This window comes from Patagioenas fasciata, chromosome 4 (genome assembly GCF_037038585.1).
Source record: "Patagioenas fasciata isolate bPatFas1 chromosome 4, bPatFas1.hap1, whole genome shotgun sequence".
Lineage (NCBI taxonomy): Eukaryota > Metazoa > Chordata > Aves > Columbiformes > Columbidae > Patagioenas > Patagioenas fasciata.
The window spans coordinates 33,886,062-33,908,067 of record NC_092523.1 but is presented as its reverse complement, the minus strand read 5'-3'; the positions used below and the strand labels follow the sequence as shown (position 1 = coordinate 33,908,067).

The 22,006-nt window shown below is 40.9% G+C and overlaps 1 protein-coding gene across 2 annotated transcripts in view; it reads right to left on the bottom strand.

The window, feature by feature from the left end:
- Nucleotides 1-18,044, bottom strand: part of MTNR1A (melatonin receptor 1A) — a 57,087-nt gene extending 39,043 nt beyond the window's left edge. Inside the window, exons 1-3 of one of the 2 annotated variants that reach the window (XR_011738786.1) lie at nucleotides 17,551-17,684; nucleotides 14,701-16,305; nucleotides 9,639-12,762 (exon numbers count right to left, since the gene is read on the bottom strand). Coding sequence is in view for 1 of the 2 variants with exons in the window: in XM_065837860.2 (XP_065693932.1) it covers nucleotides 17,551-17,743 (193 nt within the window). In the remaining variant the exon portion in view is untranslated. Of the gene's footprint in view, nucleotides 1-9,638; nucleotides 12,763-14,700; nucleotides 16,306-17,550 lie in introns of those variants that run through there. The other variant, XM_065837860.2, reaches the window with a different exon arrangement.
- Nucleotides 18,045-22,006: the final 3,962 nt, after the last annotated feature.

The window sequence follows — 22,006 nt, the reverse complement described above, 5'->3', positions numbered from 1 at the left end:
TGTAAAAAAAATCAGCATAGCTGAATTCAATGGGACAGATGGCTTTGAATTTTCATCGTATAGATGAAATATGACACTAAAGTGAAAAGAACAGTTTGTAAGGGATGCTGCTCCGGGCAACATAAAAGATGTAATGTAAGAGGGATATATATTACCCATAGCATATGATATGCATAGTATAAATGCATACATAGATATACTAAGAAGGCTTCCAGCCTGCCACATGCCTTATCCTACTCTAATACAAGTTATAGCTGTGACACACATCTGGAATGACTGATCAGCAGAGAATTCCAGAATACTGCTATGATCAGACCTGAAATAATAAAAAATTGCACCAACACAATTCCTAATTACTTGATTACAATCCTTTCAATAGGGACCTCTTTTTTTGGTGCTTTTGCAATGTTTGCTACATAGAAGCTCAATCCACAACAGACGCAGTATAAACAAGCATGAAGTTGGCAAATATTATTCCTATTGCTATGTACTTTCATTTCTGTTATCATAAATGTAAGTCTCTTTCATCTTTTCCCTATGGTTTAGAAAATAATTTTTCAAATTAGTAGATAAGGCCCATGGAAGTTAAAACAAAATACTGTTTCCAAATTTGCACCTTCCCCTTGTACTGGTCATGATAGTTTCAATATTTAAACCACTGCATATCAACAGAGGGACCACTTCAATGCTTTTTAGAAAATCTGTTTACAGCTGTATTAACAAATCTCTGAGTCATGCTAGGAGCTTGATTTGTGGTTTACTCTATGTGACCTCAGCTTTGCTATTGAGTTTGTTCAGAGAATTTTTTTTTCAGGACTCTGATTTGCTGTTGCTTTTGGGAGAGAGAACATTTAGTTGCTCATCCCAGACTAATATTCTAATGTAAAAAAGCATGTTAATTCCATGAGGATTACTTTCAAGCCAAAGTCATTTATTGTCTCTTAAAATTGACATCAGTGTAGTAAACATGTGCCAGTAGAACAGAAAGTTTCTAAATAGTTTTAATGTCTGCAGTTTATGTGGCAAAGACCATAACTGTAATAGCAAGCATTGCAATTCTTGCAATGATTTAAAAGCTATGTCATACCTATATTTTATGACTACTCTATAGCTGTCAGTTGAATTTTCACACACACATAGTCACTGTCAACTGGTCTTTCAACTTGTTTACAAGGACATAAGCAATTTTATTAGAAATTTTAAAATTCACAAGCTAAAGGAGACCTGAATTTCTTACTATAAATCTGTTCACAGATAACCTGCAGTCTTCTAAGCATGGTCATCAGATGTGCTGGTCTTAGGAGACAAAAGACAAAGCTGTCTGTAAATAAGAAGCACTGGAGGCTTTCCCAGCAAGTACAGAAAAGTGGGTTTTGGCCAAATTGAGGGGCTGGTCACTGATTTCACATATGTACAATTCGATGTTAACTTCGTCGATGTTAGCAAGCAGAATTTTAGCAAGCATAAAAATGTGCCTCAAGCTTATCTCCTGCTTTCAGCAGAGTCCAGTGTCTCCTGTGAAGTTTCTGATTTGAACAGTATGGAAAGCTATGGAAATATGGTGGAAGAGATGACAACACTTATGTCACCTGGTAACATGGAGATTTTAGGGCCAGCTCCGTGAGAAACACCATCAACTTTAGGCACTGGTGCAAAAAATGAGAGAAGATGCATTCTAGGGCATATTAGACATTATTTGAACTGTCATTTGAGGCACAGAGTGGAAATATCCAAAAGCTGTATTTTCACTGAAACTAGGCAATATGAGGCAAAAAAGTCAATTAAATGGCATGGCTAAAGGGGCTGACAGAAAATGAAAAGAATTCATATAACCTTTTGAACTTTGTATTACTAGTAACCAATTCATATATTTAATTCAGCGATCTCCATGATGTACCTAGATCAAAAGAGAGGTAAATAAAGAGTTTAAAATGGCATTATATGGTAATACTGGAAGTAAAGACTTTATGGAGGCAACATAATCTATCTGATAGTATCCAATACCCGTAATGCAGTAACAAACGTTTCATTACAGTTATCCTGAAAAAACTGCTGTTGTGGAACCCAACAGGTCAGGTGAGTCACAGTCTTGTGAACTCCACTAACTTTGCCTTCTAACTGATGCCTCTCAAAATGTTATGTTTGGAACAATTCCAGAGAAAAACAAACCAAACATCTTCTAATGTTTATCTTCACTGTACCATCTAATTCAAAAACAGCTGTGCAAAATTAAGTAGGAAATTGCATGAGTACATGATCACGAAAGAACACCTAATCCTATAATTCATTTTCAAAGGTGTATTGTACATATATTCTCTGAATAAAACACTTTTGTGAACAAAAGACATTTATATGGAAGGATTTTTGGAGAAAAACTCAAGTGTTCTAAAGTTATCATTATTGCTACATGCAAGGTACATTTTCAGAATTTCACAAGCTGCACAAAAATTGTTTTAAAAATTTATGGGAAAATTAAGACTGAATTGCATACTGACAGACTCATAGACCACTCACAAAAGAGCAGGGACAGTATCAAACTTGAAAGTCAGAAATAAATGTATATAATTATACACATGGAATATATACAACAGCCTGCACAACTGGGTCTATATACAGACACAAGTGTTGAAGTAATGGATCACAAATGTAAAAAATATCACAATCTGCCATATTCAGAATAGATGACTTACCCAAAAGGTAGATTCACAAATTTCTGCCTCAGCTCTAAAGTACTGTAAAATAAATCACATATAAATCTTGGAATTCAGAGAAACTTATTATCCTCGACTGTATTTAGAGAATGTATCTCTCAATCTTCTTTCGATCAACCTCAATCAGACTGAAGCCAGTGTATTGCATGATTATGGATCCTCACTTTATAGTGATAACAGGTCTCCCTCAGATAAGGTAGCCTGGTAGTCTGACATTGTGCTTGTAAGATGTGAAGGGATTCAAAAAGCCCAAGGTGAGATTACCTTAGTGGAAGCAACAGTCCAGAATAAGAACGGTTCTTAATACTTTTTCTCGAAAAGTTCTACAGTGCCACTGGAGCAGAAAAGATTTCTTTTTGCTGAGCTTAAATATGCTAAACTAGGCATGCTCTGAAGAAAAGCATCCATCACTGAAATAAATCTAATTGTGCAGTATCTGAAATTCTTTGAGGGGCTAAGGGCATTCCTGAGCATTGTACATTTGTAATGATTCACATACTCCCTTAAAATACACATTTCAGAAACATGGATTGGACTCAGAAATACACCTAGAAAGGGAAGAACCATAGTCGTATGAATTTGTCACAACAAAGGTTAATAGCATAGCCCTAAGTTATCCTCCCAACAACAACTTGTATTGATCTAGAAGATCCTAACATAGGTATTAAGAAATAAGAAGAGTCCATGCACATAACCACAAGCATTTAAGATCAAATAGGTGGTGAAAACAAATTAACTATTCTGGATAAGGAAAAAAAAAGATGAAGAATCAGCTAGACTAGGCACACTATTACACATTTCTTCCTATTCTTTTGGGGATAAAGTCAACTATGGAATAGTGGCATACTTCCACAAAAGAACTAAGAGACTAATTCAGGGATACTACAGGCATCTATGTAATAGCTAAGAACATGATACAAATTCAGAAAATATGACGAGGCACTGAAGAAAGCAGTGACAGAAAATAGCAAGATGGATGAGATAACATCAAGGACATAGTGAAAGAATTGACAGAAAAGCTGCAGTCATAGTGAGGCACATGGCACATAGGTGCTGTAGAATATTACATTCCCTGGACAGTTATTTCAAATAAAGAATCACTGACTGCCCTGCTGAGAAAAAAAAGACTGTTCCAGAATGAAGCTGGGAACTGTTCATGGGAACATAACAAAGCATCAGTACAGGTAAATTCAACAGCAGAACTGGGGTGTTACGCACAAGCCAGTATCATTCAAAAAGTGAAGTCCAAAAATGGATTAGGAACTGGGCTTTTACAATACTGCAACAGTAGTTGTAACAAGAGAGACACAGTTGCAACATAAGATTTTCAGTTGAGAATAAATTACTTATCACTACATATGCCTCAAAGAAATGTTAACAAATATACAAACAGTATAGGTCAAAATAAAACAGATTGCAGTCAATTCCAGACGATACATCAATTTCTTGGAAAATACTTTCAAATTTATGCTGAGCACTACTTCAGTTGAAAAAAATTGAACTTAAAGTCATCTTCCTATTCCAGTTTGTATAGAAGGGAATCAGAGGTCACCCTAGTCTTTCTTCATGAAATATATTATTAACTCTGCCTACAGCATGCCTGTATGTAACTGCATTTTCCATCTATATCTTAAATCAGCATGTTATCTAGTATGCTGCTTGTCCTGGACTAATTTTTTGCACTGTCCAAATCTCAGTCACAAAGTATTACAGGCTCTTAGAGAACTTCACAAGCTCTGAAAACTGAGTATCTATAACATCTTTTGGCATCCCTGGCATCTGCAGTTCCAAAGTCAAAGGCCTTGTGTCTAATTAGGTTTGAGCAGAATTATGTCCAGGGAGCACACAGGACCTTAAAAGAGAGTCACTACTTTTAACTACAGCTGAGTCCAGATCTTTCTAATACTAGAATTTTGAAAAATCTATCATTGGAATTTTTTGTTCCATACTTAAAGAGGCCTTACTCTTCTTATTTCATTACACACTTCTGTTGCCTATTTTTTGGTCTCGATAGTTTGTATAATGTACTGCTCAAAGGGCTTTATGGTATATCAGAGAAAACAGTTTAGTCCCAAACAATAGTTAGCTGTACAAGTAAAAGTAATTGGTTAGCAGTGGAAACTTGCATTGATTTTTTTCTGAATTCACAAAACTAGCAAATAGAAATTTCAGGTCCCTCCAAGTTTTAGGTTCAAAATTATTCTACCATTTGCTCCACTTAACTGAAACTAATTTCAAGACTCATATTAATCCTGTTTTCCGCAGTCCCCCTTTTCAGAACAGTGCCAGTACACCATGGAATTTGAAGGCAATGCTGACTCATTAAAATAAATAATCTGTCTGGACAATGAACGAAGTATTACATACTGGTTTAAACAGCTTAAGTCCAAGTAGACCTTTTTTTTTCCAGTGGCCATAATACAAATCAGAACTTGAAACAGCAAGAAGCAAAGAACATTTGTCAGTTAATCTTCCTAAGAAAATCACAGAAGTATTATTGAAGTAGCTGTACTGTTTTGCATGGTAGCTGAGAAGAATTCCAAGTCGGAGCTAAAAACTAAGCTGAATAACTAATTTCAGGGCAAATAAGTCAGGGTACTTATAAAAACCAGGATACTTATCAAGTGACGCTAACTGCAGGAAAACCCAACCTAAAATGTTCTGGGCTCTGAAGGGTCCAATTTCTTTTCCATGAGCAAGAGAAATAAAAGAAAGCAAGAAAGCATGAGGAGAACAGCACCATTTTGAGGCTGCTAGCTGAATGACAACCTGTAGACTAAAATCACCTTGTATGACTGAATGTTTGCAGTGAGGCCCTTTCTGTCCACCAGGAGTTGTGCTATTACTACAGCTGTACTCACTGAGTGGACTGTGGGGCTTTTAAGCCTGAGAAGGGACTCGAGCCCTAAGGAACCATGTAGGTACACATGCAAAGATAGTAGCTTACTTCTAATAACTAATTCCACACTTCTAGCTGTGAGATGAAGGTTGCTTTTAGGATAACTGCCTCATATGTGCACTACTATAGCTGACATGTTAACCTAACTTCTTCAGTTATGCTGCTTTTCAAACTTTTCAGCTCATCTGACTCTCTTCTTACCTCAGTAGAGACTCGGAGTTTCTAAATATAGAAGGCATAATATTATTTGAATTTGTAGATGATTATTAGACAGTTATTTCCAGTAACATTCCAATATACTAAAAGTTTCCTTTTTAATCTTTCTAGAAAAAGTACTTGATTCCATACTACATTTGTATTCAGCACATGCATATGTAGAAATGCTCCTACAAAACAAAATCTTAAAATAATGTTATTAAATGTTTTCAGAATGGGTTTTAGGTTAAATGAAACGTATACTGGAGTTGCCACTCAATGTTACCACTGGAAATTCTATTACTTATACCTCTGTATGAGAATAGATAAAAAAACGACACAAACAAATTAATTATTTTGAGATTTATTTGCCCAGTCATCACAACGAACGGTCACCAATTCAAAAACCAGAAACAGGTGAAATCTCTCTGAAATTTGAATCTGATCAAGAAAGTTTTCTGAGTAAATATAGAGACAGGAGATAATATAAATAACTGAATATAAGCAAAAGATCTTATAAACCAATTCACTGCTTCCTGGTAGTCTGTGAAGTTACGTCTACACAAGAAAGATGTTCTCAGGCAGCTAGACTCCAGTAAGCATTCTGGTAGCAAAGCCCCATCGCTGCAATAGCTTGAGAAAAGTAAAAGAGAAGGAAGACCCACTAGGAAAGCCCACAATGAAGGGACGCATCACTGTTGTGACAAATTGGATACCACAGTACAAAATAGGAACCAACAACAAGCAGATTGTAAATTCTATGTCCACTAGGTTGCTTCAACTTAGCTTATTTGCTTCTTTCCCCCTCTCCTCACTTCATACGCCTGCGTTTACATGTTTGTCAGATACAGCCTTATCTTTCGGGCATTTTTTAGATAATGATTGCTGCAAGCAGTATTAACAAGGTGCAAGGGCAAGACTGGTACAATCATACAATCTACCCCAGGTTGTCACTAGGTATGCACTAGAAATTCCTACCAGGAATAATTGCAGAAGCAGCACTCAACGTCCTTTTAAAATGCTAGTATTCATAATGCCCCTAAGAACAGTGCAACATCTCAGTATTCTATTATTATGGAGTGTACTAAAACCAGCTTTCACAGACTGTGTAATAGATCCCATAAGGGAGAGACACAAGTAAAGAACAACTCTAAAACAAGAGCCTTTCTGACAAAACCTGTCAGATCTACCCTCAATGGAAAAATGCAGGGGAAAAAAGAAAACAAACAACTTCAGCAGCAAAGAGTTTAACAAGGATAGTGCAAAGTTATTCTTCAATACAGTAGTCGTAATCTTTATGCCATCTTCAGCATAAGACTCAGTGGGTACAGGTCATCCAAAGAAAAAGTGCAAAAGTATGATGAACAGAAGCAGGACAAATTCCTAGGTATGTCCAAAAATAATTGAACAAAAGTTGGTATGTTAGGTAGATACTGTTGGAGGAGAGTGTCTATGAGCAAGACAAGTATTATCCCATAAAAACTATGAAAATTTCTAGCAACTAACAAAATGTTCATAGTTGACAATCTTACCACACACTGCAGAGATTCCCAGTAGTGAGATGCACTGAATGAGCAAGAGAAAAAGGGATCAGGACAAGAGCTGCAAAAAGCAGGAGCAGGACATTGACAAATTTGTAAAAGAAATATCCAATTATTTGCTAAAAACAGTGTTTGAAAACCTTTGCTACAGGAAAATGTGACTGCATTTTAAGTTCTACATTAGGTATTTAATATATGCTAAGACACAAAATTGGTTCTGCCATCTTCTCCATACTTAGCAGAGGAGATGAAAAACTGTTTTACTCAACATTATGCAGATTACTCTGGATCATGTCCTGGATGCTTACAGGATGCAGAATGGGTTCAATAAGCTTGGCCAGTGAGAGCTATGTTTATGTGACACCAATACAAAAGTCCCTGTTGGAGCTGTTTCAATAAGCATGAATTACAGAAGCACTAAAACTGATCAAATTTATACCATGAACTAAACTCACCACCTGTGTTTAGGTGAAAGATACGGAAACATTATTGTCCTTCCTTCCTGTCAGACATGTTGAATACTGTTCTCCTACATATGAGAGACTATCATTTCTACAGTGTGTATATTCACAAAAAATACATAAAAATACGAGTTACAATGTGCCAATGGATGCTGCATTAATGAAAAAAAAAAAAAAGAGGAAAATGAAAAGGTATTTACTGTAAAAATATCCAGATAATTAGAGGAAATGTTTCTAGATGCATCTGTATCTGTAAATTCGTAGAACCAAAGTACCCCAGAAAACGAAGCAACCTTTGGTATGAGTATCTTCTTCAACATGGTAAAAACCAGTAGGATTTACATATGTTTTAATATATATGTGTTTCTGTATTTCCCCAAAACAAGACACAGCCAATGCTAAGAAAATCCTTAGCAACAGGTCTTGAAATTTCTTACATCATCAGGAAGGGAGAATGAGATGGGTTTATGAAGCACTGCAGATTGTCAACAGTATGTTTCTTTAGGCAAGGGAAAAAAAAATCAAAAGAATGGAAAAGACAGTGGTTGAAGACTGTCAGATTGGTAAGAGAAATTTCCAAAGGAACATCATACATATATAATGATGTCATATTTGGAAACAGAATCATTAGAAAATCTATACAATGAGGCTACAGCAACAAAACCCCAAATCTGAAATTTATTCTGCTTAATGAACATACTAAAGAACTACAAGTTTGTAGAAAGCAGACGAGGACAAAGGTAACATCAAGGATAAACTGATGTCATCTGACCAGGCAACTCTAGTACAAGAAAACCATCCTTGACCTAAGTAACATAATATTCATTTGCTAAACAACAACAAAAAACAACCTAGAAATGACAGCATTGCAGTAGTAGGCAGTCTCTTCTGCTTTCTTTATTCCCATGGGTGTTCTTGAAGCATCAATTCTCAGACTTCATAGCTTGCATACCTACCATACATTAAATTGTAAGCAGCTTTATGTGATGCACCGACCTCAGGATATGCAGATCAGGCACTCATGACCCTGATCTGTAATCAACTTTATTGCAAGGATATCAGTGATCCAACCAAAACCCTGTTCTGAGTCCAAAGTTATGATAAAGACTTCTTTGCTTACCACATTTTGAGCTTAAGACTGTCAGCAGTATAGCAGCCTTCATGGGTAAGTATTGTAGCCAAAAAAGTGAAAGGAGACAGGCACTGACCTCTCTAAGAGGTTTGCTATTGATTTCAGTAAAACCAGGATTTTGCTTTTAAGGAATGTATTTCCAGAGATGAGGCACATTCCTGGGGGTAGTGCCCTCTCGCAGAAGAGGAAAGGTTATTTTGCAGATAGACTAATAGAATTTGTTATCTGCTTTTTTTTGGACTAGCAAAATGACAGCCAAGCAATGATGTGTTTATTCTCGCTCATTACAATAATAGAGACATGTTCAGTAATGTTAAGTAACATCAGTACAATAGCAAAAACATATAAACTGATGGAAAATACGTTTAGGTAGTGAGAATACCCTTCTTAAGATGGAATAAGAAGAAAGCTATACCTTAAGGTGAAGAGTGATTCTGAAAAGATTTCTGTGTACACCTATTACACTTGTAAATTGGACTTGATGATCAAGAAGGTCCCTTTCAATCCTTTGTTTTAAGCAAGAACTGATTCAGCAATGGATTCAGGGAATGTTGGGAGATGTAACGTGGAATAACAGAAATGTGGAGAAGAACCTAGGCTTTGTAAAGTAACCTGTAATTATGTGAACCTGTATATTAGGTTTAGTCATTACAGGATGCAAATTACACAGGGCAGACCCTAGAATTACACAGCCAGAGATATTCTGGAGACATAACTTTAATGTAAATAATTACTATAATTAAGACAAACATATTAATGTTTAATACATGTAAACTATTAATAAAAGTAGGTGTTTTTTTTAATTTATAGGCCATTTTTCATCCAAAATGAAACAACACAGCTAAAGTAACCAATTCATCTGCATGTACGCAAATTTTGATTCTTCATGATATGTAAGTCTCATATTTTCCACAATATCTAGTCTTTCAAAATGGGTCTGTGGATGCTATTACTAAAAAAAAAAATATCCAGAGTGCTGAAGGAAAATAAAAAGTACTGCCATTCGTCATTTTACAAGTGGCTTTGTGATGTTTGACTGAAGCAGCAAATAGTGGCTGTTAATGAGGTATATTTACATAAAGAGGTGCTTTCCTTTCACTAGCTCTAACATTAAATTGTCCATACCTTAACTGTATTGGGTTAAGAATACTCTTTCACCACTGAAAATGAAATCAGTTCTTTTTTATCGAACACAGACAGGTAAAGGAATGTGTCTGAAAAATGAACAAACAAACAAAAAAAACCCACCAAGACTATGGAGTAGAAAACTGCTCATCGCTCAGTTTGCAAAACAGGAACATAGAGTGAAATCCATAGCTACTACCCAGGTGGGAAAGAGCATTCATTATTCTTCCCAAAACACACAAAGGCAGGTATCTGCTGAAATTTCTCTAGGGTGTGAATGGATAGCAGTTTTCAAGGCTGATCCCTGTACTCATGCTCGTACATCAGTTTGGCCAGTGGCTATGGAGCTGGCCACCTTGTCTGGCTAAATGTCATATTGACTGCTGCACTATAACCACAGGGGGCTAACACTGGCATGCAGCTGCAATGGCTGACTAACAAAAGCAACATTTCCAACTGACCTCACTTGATATCAAGCACCAAGGGGCAGGATACCTCTGTTTGGTTGCCTCTCCCTGAAGATCAGTGAATTTTGCTAACCTTGCATCTGCACCTCAAAAGCAAAGTCAACGCAATACAATTTAAAGAGATTTTATATTTCAACACTGCATCTAGGATTATGTGTACACGTCATGTAGAATGGGGTTTCTGTAGGCCTAAATAAAAATTACATATACTGCCCAATTTACAGAACAAAGATAGCTAAATAGTCTGTTTAAGGGTGTAGGCAGGAAAACAAAATATAATCGGTCTGAAACTGTCTATAAAACTTTCCACCTGGTTAGTATTATATTTGAATAGAGAATTCCAGTGCCTGGTCACACACAGCAGGATTTGAAATCAGCTGTTTCTCTTCTCCCCCCTTTTTTTTTTTGGTGTGTTTTTTGTTGTTGGTGGTATTTATTTATTTATTATTTTTGTTTTTGTTTTAAGAGAGCAGGGGACCTTAGGAGTTAGGGGAGATTAGATCTCAGAATTCTAGCAACGGAAAGATGAGGCATCCACCATGATAAAAAACTGAGCCCTCTCCCCCAACCCAGACAACCTAATTCAAGTCCTCAACTCAAGTATAGGACTCTGAGATATCAAGAGCTGCATTTTTATGATGATCAATAAGGTAACAACTATCCTTCAAAAAACATATCTAACTATATGACCTGACACTGTATTAGATCAGATGTAAAATGAAAAGAATGAGCTAAAAATCTTCTAATGCCAGGTGTGTCTTCAAGTCTGCCTTCTCTTTATGGATAACAAACTTCACTTAAAAAGACAAAACTACAGGACATAAAGTTCTGTACATTTACCTGTCTACACCACAACACTATTTAGAAGCTACTGAGTCACTATTTGAAAGGTGTAAACAGACTAACTTTAGTTTCTGCTCTACTTGAAAAAGAAAATATTAAGAAGATTGCGGCATAGTTATCACCTGAATTCAAGGTTATTGGTAAAGTTTTTTTGTATCTTTTATCCATTCTTAAAATTAAGAACATAATCAGACCTTAATTCTGTCATGTAAAGGAGTAACCTTGGTTATCCCACTGAACTGTAATACTGCCCATCTTTGTGATTTTAGGAAGGCTGGATTTTGAAAGAACACTTTTTTAGTAGAAACATTTGTATTATAGTCCCAAGCATTACTTAACTACACGTTTATTTGTTTGTTAAATAGGCAAATGTTAAAACATTAACAAGTCATGTTAACTTGTCTTCCTGAAACAGATGTTGGTAATTGCTTCTCAGGAAAATGTGGAATTTGAGGCAGCTCAGAGATGTGAGTAGAAGAAAAACTGCCAACAGCAAGAGTGACAAGGTTCTCATTGAGGTTGCAAAATTAAACTGTGATGCATAGCATTGAATTTACACTGCAACATTTTTATTGCTCTAGGAAAGCAAGCCTCACTGACAGAATGGACATTGTCATATCAGCACTGGATGCCTATTGTCAGTAGCATTCCCTGTCACTAAACTAGACTTGCTGATATTGTCTCATGCTAGAAAGACATAAAATATCTATGTAACAACATGACAGAAAAGGAGATATTGTAAAAAGAAACAGAAAAGAGGTAAGAAAAGAAACAGATTAGAAATTGCTAATAAAAGATAAAAAACTTAATCGGAAAAGGGAGAAGTCTTCAAAAAATAACCTAGAAGAGTCAGCAAACACTATAGCATCTCAGTACCACTGTCCACCGGCAGTAGCAAACTAGAGACAGTAGTGCCTCTAAAAACTTCAGAATGCAGAATCTTGCAGAAAGAAAAAAAACAGATGAGTTTGACAGACATACTAGTAAGAATAGAGTATTAATTATTTTAAATACTCACCTTTACCTTTGGTCACTGACAGCACAGTGCCATTTAAACAGGTTTCTGAAGTAAACCTTTGATTCAGTAAATTATTCAACCAAAATAATTCTGAAGAACAGCTTTATTTGAACTGCATTTTTATGTGAGTTTTGTTCAACAATTGGCAAAATTCAGGATCTCCACTCCCTTCTTCCAAACAGCTTACCATTTTTAATACTGGAAGTTATTCATATCTGAAATAAACGTTCATTGTCATCAACATCTCATTTTTCAGCAGAACCCTGAATTCGTGCTGCAACTTGATCTTCTACAAGTTATCTCCCTTGAGTCAAATATTTGTCAGACTACCCATTTTCTGTCGAGGCACAAAAAGAAGTCCAAGGATCACCTGTGACAAAAACAATGATTCCATTAGTCCAAATTCACAACAGGAGCTTCATTTATTATATAAATAAATCTTTAATAGACCATTTAACGTTATCATTTTACAATTATAAAACAAAACATCATCAAGAACAATCATATTCTGAAAAGGCTGATGAGATCTCCAATCTCATCAAAATACAGTTCCATTATTATATTTAAAAATGTATATTCCAGAAAAATGCACTCTTCAACTAGATTCTTATGCTGCTCAAGCCAACACTCAGGGCCAGTTTGAAAAGCCTCCAAAATAAAATTTCTGCTGAAAGATCCAATCCCCCAATTCTGCAATGGCTGTACTGTTTAACAAATATTGAATTTAAAAAAAAAAAAAAAAAAAAAAAGAGTAGCTGTGTTCTTTAGTTCTTCCCCAAGTGACTTCACTGATCTTACAGATTCTGTCAAGTATTACTCCTGAGTTCATTATTCTTTTGAGCATTCACAGAGCTGCCTTTACAGAATGGTTTGGACCTAATGCAGCTGAGGCAGATTTAGCCTATGAACATTGGGGTTTTTTCCCCTTTTTCATTGCCATCTCATTCAGAAAAGTAGTTAACACATACTTAAGTTTAAGCATGTGTCCAGTCCTGGTGAAGTTATTAATAGCTTTTACTTCACTGCTCTAGGGCCTTGGGGCCTCAGCAACATCAGACTTCCTCTCCATCTTCTTCTCTAGTTGCAAAAGGAGTTTTAGCAACAAAATATTTGGGCCAAGGACATGGGAAACTTGCAAAAAGTACAAAAACCTAAATACACCTAACACAGAACAGAGGTGGGTGAGAAGGGAGCGAATGCAGCTTTCTGCCCTGATATGGCAGTTGCTGGTTACCAGCTTGGCACCAGTCCCTGTGTTATCCCAACTCGTGTCAGGCATTGGCAGACAGGATGGGTACAGAAGAGTGAGGGTGGAACTGCTGGGGCTCTTCTCTTGCCTGCTGGAGGCTCCCTTCCAACACAGGAATCTGTTGAAGGGGTGGTCAGGGCTCCTTTGGAGCTCAGCACATAAGGCACCCAGGAAAAAGCAACCCACCAGGCTGAGAGAAGTTTCAAAAGGAAGAGAAAGAAAAGAAGGCTAACACCACTCAGGAGAGCTTTCTTCATTGACCTTAAGAATGGTCCAGTCCTGCAATCACTGAGCACCCAAATTCCCCTGTCACCAAAATGATAGGTACACATTAACTGGCATTTCAATGCAACATGGTAAACTAATCTCCATAGTCAAAGACTTACAAATGCTCCCTCACCTTGTTCTTGATGCATTGTTTTCATTGGTGTGGGTAACAACGAAGGCATAAGGATACTAGCCATCACTGAATTTCTGTGTTTTACCAGATACATCACTTTAAATGATCTCTTCAGTTTTCTGATATGCTCTGATGCAATGTTGATAGTTTCAAGTAAACACTCCACTTGTTGCAAAGAGCACTAGTAGTTCTTTAATCCACCTTCCCTAAGGCTAGTTATTTCATCTTTTCCAGGTGGAACTTTCATTGAATGACCTTATTTCTGATCTATGAATATTAGTGATGGAAAACAAGACACATTAAGATGATTTACACCAAAATGTTTTAAATGAGCTATTCTTAGCATTTTTAAAATTAATCAAAGAAAGTAGATCAGTTTGAAGTTCAAGATGGATGAATATGCTATCAAGATATGGACAAAATCCTTATGCCTTGAATGTTCCCTTGAACTTTGTTCTAATGTTAAAAGATCACAGACATCATAAACCTAATTCAGTCTTTGTGTAGGCCAGCATTAAATCACAGCTGTTCCCATCAGAACTGAATTGGTGTCAGGTGCCTGTTAGATTACAAAGTCACCATAAAAAAAAAAAAAAAAAACAAACCAGAACTATGAAGCTTATTACAAGTCAAGCACATTAAATAAAAGAGGATCCTACCAGTTGCATCATCAGCTTCTGTGTCTAGAAGAGCATCTACTGAAGCCATGCTTGTGACTATGAAGGAGTCTGTAGTATCAGACACTCCTCGCTTGCTGAGATAAACTTCTTTGAGATACTGATTTCTCTGCTTTGGTCAGTGTCTTTTACTAACCTTCTGACTGTCAGGAAGGTTATACCACTTGTTGAGAAGGTTTTTCTAGGCCTTCCTACTATTTCCCAATGCACTTTTTAAATTGCAAGTCCACAGGTTCAATTTGTAGTTATCTTCTGAAAAAATATTTATATAATAGAGAGTGGGGCAGAGATGCAAGATGTTTTCCCCACCATGTCTACCTTTTTGGTGGTGTTAAAATACTCCTTATTTCTGCTAGTCCTCTCTTGCAAAGGAGGAAGAAAGTCTTCAGTGAATTATATATTCTTCAGGAGGTATCTTCTGTGCCTCCCTGACCTTTTTCCAGTGGAATTTTCATCCTGTGTCCTTTTTCCTCAATAAATGTGCCAGCAAAAGACTTATTAATGTAGGTTGTTGTAAAATCAGAAATTTCTTATTACAGGTCTGTGAAAAGCTGTAACTGTCTTTATAATTAGCAAGTTACAAATTAGTTGTATGTATAAATCAGATTATTTTCAATGTAATCTCTTCCTTAATAATTTGATTTAGTGTAAACAAGATTTAGGAAACTTTTCTTCATACACACAGGCCAGTGTTTTCTAAATACTTATGCTTCCTCATAAAGTTACTCACCTGAGTAACCCCTTCTTAATTCAATGCCAAGTTTAATAGTGGTGCTCATTTAAGCAAAGTTATGCCCGAGCACAGGTTTTTGCAGGATTAGTTAAAAACACTTCACACACCTTTTTTCAAGCTCATTAATTATGTTCTTTCTAAAGTTTCCATTTATCCATGTACTAAAAAAAAAACCAAAAAACAAAAAACAAAACAACCCTTTGAAGACAAGACTTTAAAGACTTACTATTTATTTTTTCCTACAACAGACTATAAACTATTCCCCATCTTGTACCAAGTATTTACTTGTTTTAATTAATCCTTAATTTCAGAGGGTAAACCAGTAATTAGTTCATGTTACAGTCTAAAATAATTATGTTCAGAACACCCTGCTCTCCTAACTGTAGGAGGTAACTGTTGCCAGTTTGCTGCAGTTCTTAACAGTTACTATGACAGTAAAGGCAAGAACAAGAAATGCAATAAGAATGAGCACATGAGCACGTGTTGGGATTCAAGAGGCATTATGTGAGACCTACAGTAGAGAATATGCGCACACAGAGTCCAGTGATTCAGTTATATTTTCAGAAAACAGGCATCATATTTATTTCAGACTTATTACCAGACACATCTGTATTGTAAACTCCCCACGGAAGCACTGAAGTACATGTTCAGTAATTGAGGGGGAACAGAATATCAGCCTTTCCCCTGGAGTAACCCCAGTAACATGTCTATCTCAACCCATTCTCCCTTCAGCTGAAAAATTTCCCTGAGAACCAAGGTAGTCAAGTGCTGACTTGGACTTCTGGAGGCTGATTCTCTTCTCAAATACATAGTATTGCAGTGTGTAACCTTGCCAGCTCCAGTGAATGAAATTTCTATCAATGAAAGCAAGAAGAGAATATAGCTTTTAGAATTTACATCAGTGACAAATATAGGGAGGGGAAAAAAAAAAAAAAAAACAACTGTCTTCCTTTTGATTCTGTGTGTTGGCATTCCACTGTGGCCAAATAAAACTGAAATGTACAATCCGTTTGAACTACCTGACTTAACCTTAGAAAGTTAAGCATGCCACTGTTTGCTGAAGTCCAGTATTAGCTATCTTTATTAGACTAGCTTATAGCAAAGCCCAGGCTCAAATTCCACACACACCCTCCCCCCTCATACAAACCACTAGCTAATTAACTTACTTGAGCTATAATAAAGAACCTGACAGGTAGTTGGGGGCGGGGAGGCAAGCAGTGTCTCAGGTGTCATGGAATTAAATTCTGCTTTCATTAACAATGCAGCTCTCTTCACATGCTACCAGATTTTTTTCAATGAGAGATGCATAGGGCTTTGAGTGCACAGACTTGGTACATGTGCGCAGCAGCTGGTCTGACACGATAAAGCAGAATGAATCTGAAGAAGTTCCAGCCTGTCTGACCAATAATCCATGAATTAAGAGGGATTTACTCAGACACTCACAGAACCTATCCTGTCAAAATTAGAGATTTATTTTTTAATAATGTGCCAGATCTGTTTTCTGTCAGATGTTTCCCATTCCCCAAAGACCCAGATAGCGAGTAGGAGGTGAACAAAAAAAATGAAATCACTATCTTGTGGTGATTGTTTTGTTGTTGTTTTGTTTTTTTCTTTCCCTGAATACTGCAATGTCTATAACTTAATATTTACTTGATTTGAAGCTCCAATCATAGTATTCGTTGCTGGAGGCATTTCTGTAACTCAAAGAAAATCGATCAGAATAGCATCCAGCATGCACAGACACACACCGTATGCTGCAGCAGCATCCCCAGCACCATCTCTAAATTTTATTCTTAAGTAAGGTTTACTTGTCGGTTTTGCTAGGTGGGAACTATCGAGAGCTAAAAATAGGACCAGGATCTGGTGGCGGGTGCTAAAAATACACTCAGCCCCTCCATCACCGACTCGGTACGAAAAACGAAGCCCTTGGCACCTGTCACAGCCTGTAACTGCTCGCAGGGACGAACGCTAAGAGCGCCCAGCCCTGGAGTTCCACACCCGGGCAAAGTTTTACCGACAGAAGAGGCCACACCGCTGCGCCCCGCAGCCGCAGCTCCCCACCCCAGGCGGCCCCCCCGGACCCTCCCGCCGCCCCTTACCCGCGTTCCGCAGCTTCTTGTTGCGGTATACGGAGAGGATGACCAAGAGGTTGCCCAGCAAGTCCACCACGATGGTGAAGATGAGGATGGCGGCCAAGGTGGAGGTCACCCAGGGCGGGCGGCGCGGGGAGCCCTCGGCCGGCGGGTCCCGCGGGAGGACGGTGCTGTTCAACTCGCTCTCGTTCACTCGCATCCTGCCGCTGCTACAGCCACCACTTCCCAAGTCAGAGCCAGGTGCCGGAGTAGCGGGCGGGCCCGCCAGCGTCGCCTGCCGTGGGGGCAGGTCAGGGCGGGGGTCCCGGCCGCAGCCGTCCTCTGTCGCGGGGCTGCCCACCCTAAGGCGGAGCGCGGCTGGCGGGAGCGGGCGCTTCTCCCATGGCCATCGCTCCGGCTCGGAAGTTTCCCCGAAGTGTGCATGTGCCGCGGCGGGACACTTTTATAGCCTCCCCCGCGCCGCCCGCCCCGCCCGCCGCCACCGCTGCCGCCAGGTGACACCGACCCACCCCCGCGCCGGCACGTGCGCGGCCGGGGGTTCCAGCTGCCGCGCGGCGGTGGCGGCGGCAGCGCCACAGCGCCCCCCCGCGGCGCCCGCCCGGCTCGGCGGCCCCATTCACTCCCGCGCGCCGCTTCCCCCATTCATGCGCCCGGCCGCCCATTCACGGCGGAGGCGGGTGAGGTTTCCACGGGTATTGCTGTCTGCGGTTATATGGTCTGCGGCGTTCGGGGCTATTTTTAGCTTTCCTGGTTAACGCCGTCTCTTAATTAGGCGCGAGCTGAACTCGCCTCCCCTCCTCCCCCGTCTTTATTTAACATCGCACTCGCACAGTAACGTGAGCGCGGCGAGAAACCCCCCAGCGGGTCGGTGCTGCTATAAAAAGCTCCTCGCGGAGCCGCGCTCGCGGGGGGCGGGCGTCTGAGGACCCACGTCCCGGGAGCGCCACGTGCCGTCGCTGCACGGGGGTGGCGTTGGGGGAGGGACAGGGCCCCTTCAGATTCCCCCTTCCTCCTCCACCACCTCGGCAGCGCGGGCGAGCCACACACGGCAGCGGCTGAGCCTGGTGGGATCTGGCTCCGCCGTTCCCCTAAAGCAGCGCGGGGAGAACGGGGAGCCATCGCACAGCCGTGAGGAGGCACCGGCTAAGCGAATGGGGTACCCCCTCACCCTCTCCTACGTGTTCCGGTAAAAAAAAAAAAAAAGTACTTTCTTCTTGCTTGAATGGTATAAAGCAGTTTAAAATATCTGAGCAAACTGGGCGTAGGAATTACTCTCTCATTCAGGAAAACCAGCTGCGAGCGCGAATGGCCATTCACACTGCACTCCGCCAAGCACAGGGCTGTGAGCGGCGCTGGCGGCCACGGGTGACCCCCGCGCACCGCGATCCCGCCCGAACTCGCATTGGGGTACTGTGACCTGGGGTACCCGAAACCTCGGGGGTGGGAGGGAGTCCGCAGCGGGAGAGCGGGGCTCCTCCTCGGGCGGTGCAGATGCTGCGGGGTGCAGAGGGCGGCTCTGCGCGGGAGACGCTGCAGCCGGTGTCACCAAGTGACACCGCAACCCCCGCTCAACCGCCCAGGGGTTACGGTGTAACCCTTGTAATGGCAGTCCAGGGTGATGAATACTTAAAGCCATCGTTAGGAGCGGTTAAAAACAGTTAAGGCCAACGGTGGTTCCACCGGCCGCGTTACGTAATGATGGCGGGTGTGACAAGAAAACCGGCGGCCGTTGGCAGCGCGGCCGCATCCGACCCTTGCTTCGGGGACCTCGGCGAAAGTGGCTGTTCGTACCCCGAGGCGTTACCGACGGCCGCGCTTTCCCCCCAGGACTGAACTCCCTCTTCGGGCCCGCCTGGTGCTGCCGGTCGCCGCCGCCTCTAGCGCTGCCGCGGAGAGGCGCGGAGAGGCAGGGCGGCGGTGCGCCTCCCGGCCAGCCCCGCAGCCCCAGCCCGCACGATTGGGCTGGACTGGGCTGTAAAGGCGGTGGATGTTAGGGAAACCCCGAGTTCCCGATGCACCCAGAGTTTTCTTGCACCACCGCGGGCAGCAGAGCACGGAGCACGGCGGCTCAGCCTCCCGCTGGTGCATTTTTATTTTTTTTCTGTGGGGGCGCGTTGATTGATTTGACTTAGAAAATACTCAGTATTCTACTAGCGCGTTTCCCTTCCCCGTCGTTCCCCCCCCCGAATAAACAGCAGACCTGTGGAGATACGTCGGCACTAAAAAGCAGTCCCTCCAACTGCTTCCCTAAGGAGAGCAAAGCCCATCCCTGGAGATGGAGAGCAGCAGCCCGCACACGAGGGGAGCTTGCAGCAGGTCCGCAGCCCCTGTGAAGAGGAGGGTGGTGGTGAGCACACCTTGTGTGTGTCCCCTTCCCCCGCCCCCTTGGAGGTGATCTTGCAGGGAGAGAAAAGCGAGTGTGTGTGCCCTTGTAGGTGTGTTACAAATAGGTTATCAAGCTGTGGAAGAAGATTAAAATTAGAGAAAGCCAGTATGAGGGCAGGCACACATGGAGACAGGCAGAACTGGCTGGTCCTCAGCAGACCTAATTGGGTGTTTCACTGGGCAGGGAGGGGCTGCCCAAAGAGAGTTGTGAAGTTTCACAAGGTCAGATATTTTTAACCAGAAGGTAATGTGTTGCAATGAGGATCAGCCCAGGATTTTGCTTCAAAGAAACGGAGTCTGGTACATGAGGGGACTGCTCTGATTTGTCTCGTTGCTGAGATGTTCAGCCACATCTTCGTGATTTAGCCCCACAGGGGAATGGAAACATCACTCAGTCCCACTTCAGTCTTGTGACAAGAGAGTACACTGGGCACAAAAGCTGCTTGTGCTGGTACGACGATTAATGCTTAGGTGAGGGAATGATTCCAGAAAAAGGAACTGGAGAGGTCCTGTCAGAAAAGCCTTTAAGAGCCAAGGGTGACCGAAGCACCAACAAGGACCAAGATACATCTGGAAGCCTTGTGCTATTGCTCTGTGTGCTGACCTTGCTTTCTGGAGAGTGGGAACTGAGATACATGGGTCAGGCTCCAGCCAGAACTACCTTCTTATTCTCCCTGGGCTGTCCTCTCACCTTGACAGAGATGCCCCATGCTAGAAAACATGCTGCTCTTTAAGGTTTTAGAGATCTTTGCTGAGATTTGGAGAGTTAGAGACTTCAAGATGGCACGAAAATAAGCAGGCTGTGCAAACTGCAGAGGAGCAGTGCTTTAAACATCAGCCTAGTTCACACTGATCAGCATTCAGAGTCAGCCAGACAGTCTTAGAGGCAGTTTGTCTGGTACTGTCTGTTACATCCTCTGAGGCTGGTCTCTCCTCACATTTTCTACACTCTTTTTCTACGTGCGCATTTTTAAAGTGTAAGTAAGTGAAGTTAAATTATGCTTGACATGAAGGCAGCGTGGAAGTGAACAAAGCACAAACAAGAGCAGGGAAATCACAAGGGCCAGTCACACCCTATTATAATAATTTAAATCAGGATTGATTTCATTGTAATGAGTGAAGTTAGCAGAGATCCAAAACAGCCTTTGATAAATTTACTTTCTTACATGAGGAAACACAGAACTTGTTTGTTCTGTCTTAGAAGAGCCCTTGTTTAGCTTTGCTTGAGTTGTTTTGAGTGTGCTTGTTGCCAGTCCCATCTCTAGTCTTGTTCCTGGATGACCTTGGACTTGATTTTGGTCCTGTCTCCTGTTCAGCCTACCTGGGCTCTCTGGATGGGTGCTGGGCCTGACTCATCTCATTGCCCTGTCTAGGGCTATTCATTGAGCCTGTTCTCAGCATCTGGCACTGCCTTCTGCTCTCACATCCTGTGAGACTCTGCTCTGGTTGGTGAGGGCACTGCCTGTGCTGTGGTTTCCCTTGGCTCCTGGCTTGCCTTCCTTTGTGGAGAAGGTCTTACTGCTACCCAGTGAGGGACACCAGCTGAGTCGGGGGAGGTCATGGTTCCACACCGTCCATCTGAAAAGATAGGTGGAAATGTAGAAAGCATTAAAAGAAATTAGCAACTAATCTGGTTCTCTGAGAAAGAGAATGGAGGTAAGAGAATGGCAGATAGGACTGGAATATGTAGTGGTCAGTAACAGGACAAAGTTCACACTCAGAGTGTGATGGTATGGGTGCCTGGCAGAGAATGGAGTGGGTGAGCAAAATGTGTAACGCTGTCTCCATCTGGAGAAATCTTCACCAGGGTACTGCATGTTTTTCTTCCATCAGAGGGAGCAGCCGGGGAGGCTGATGACAGCATACCTGGGGAGGGGCTGACTTGGACACAAATGTGGGAGGAAGGCCTTGGAGAGCTGTTCTGGGACAAGAAAGTAGGTATGCTGTGGTGCCTGTGGCAGTGAAGCAACAGCTTCTGATATCCTTTATGTTCTGGTGCCTTTTTCTTCTGCAGAGAAGCTCAGGAGCTACAATAAATAAATAAATGCACACTCTTTTCCACTTAATCCCAACAGGC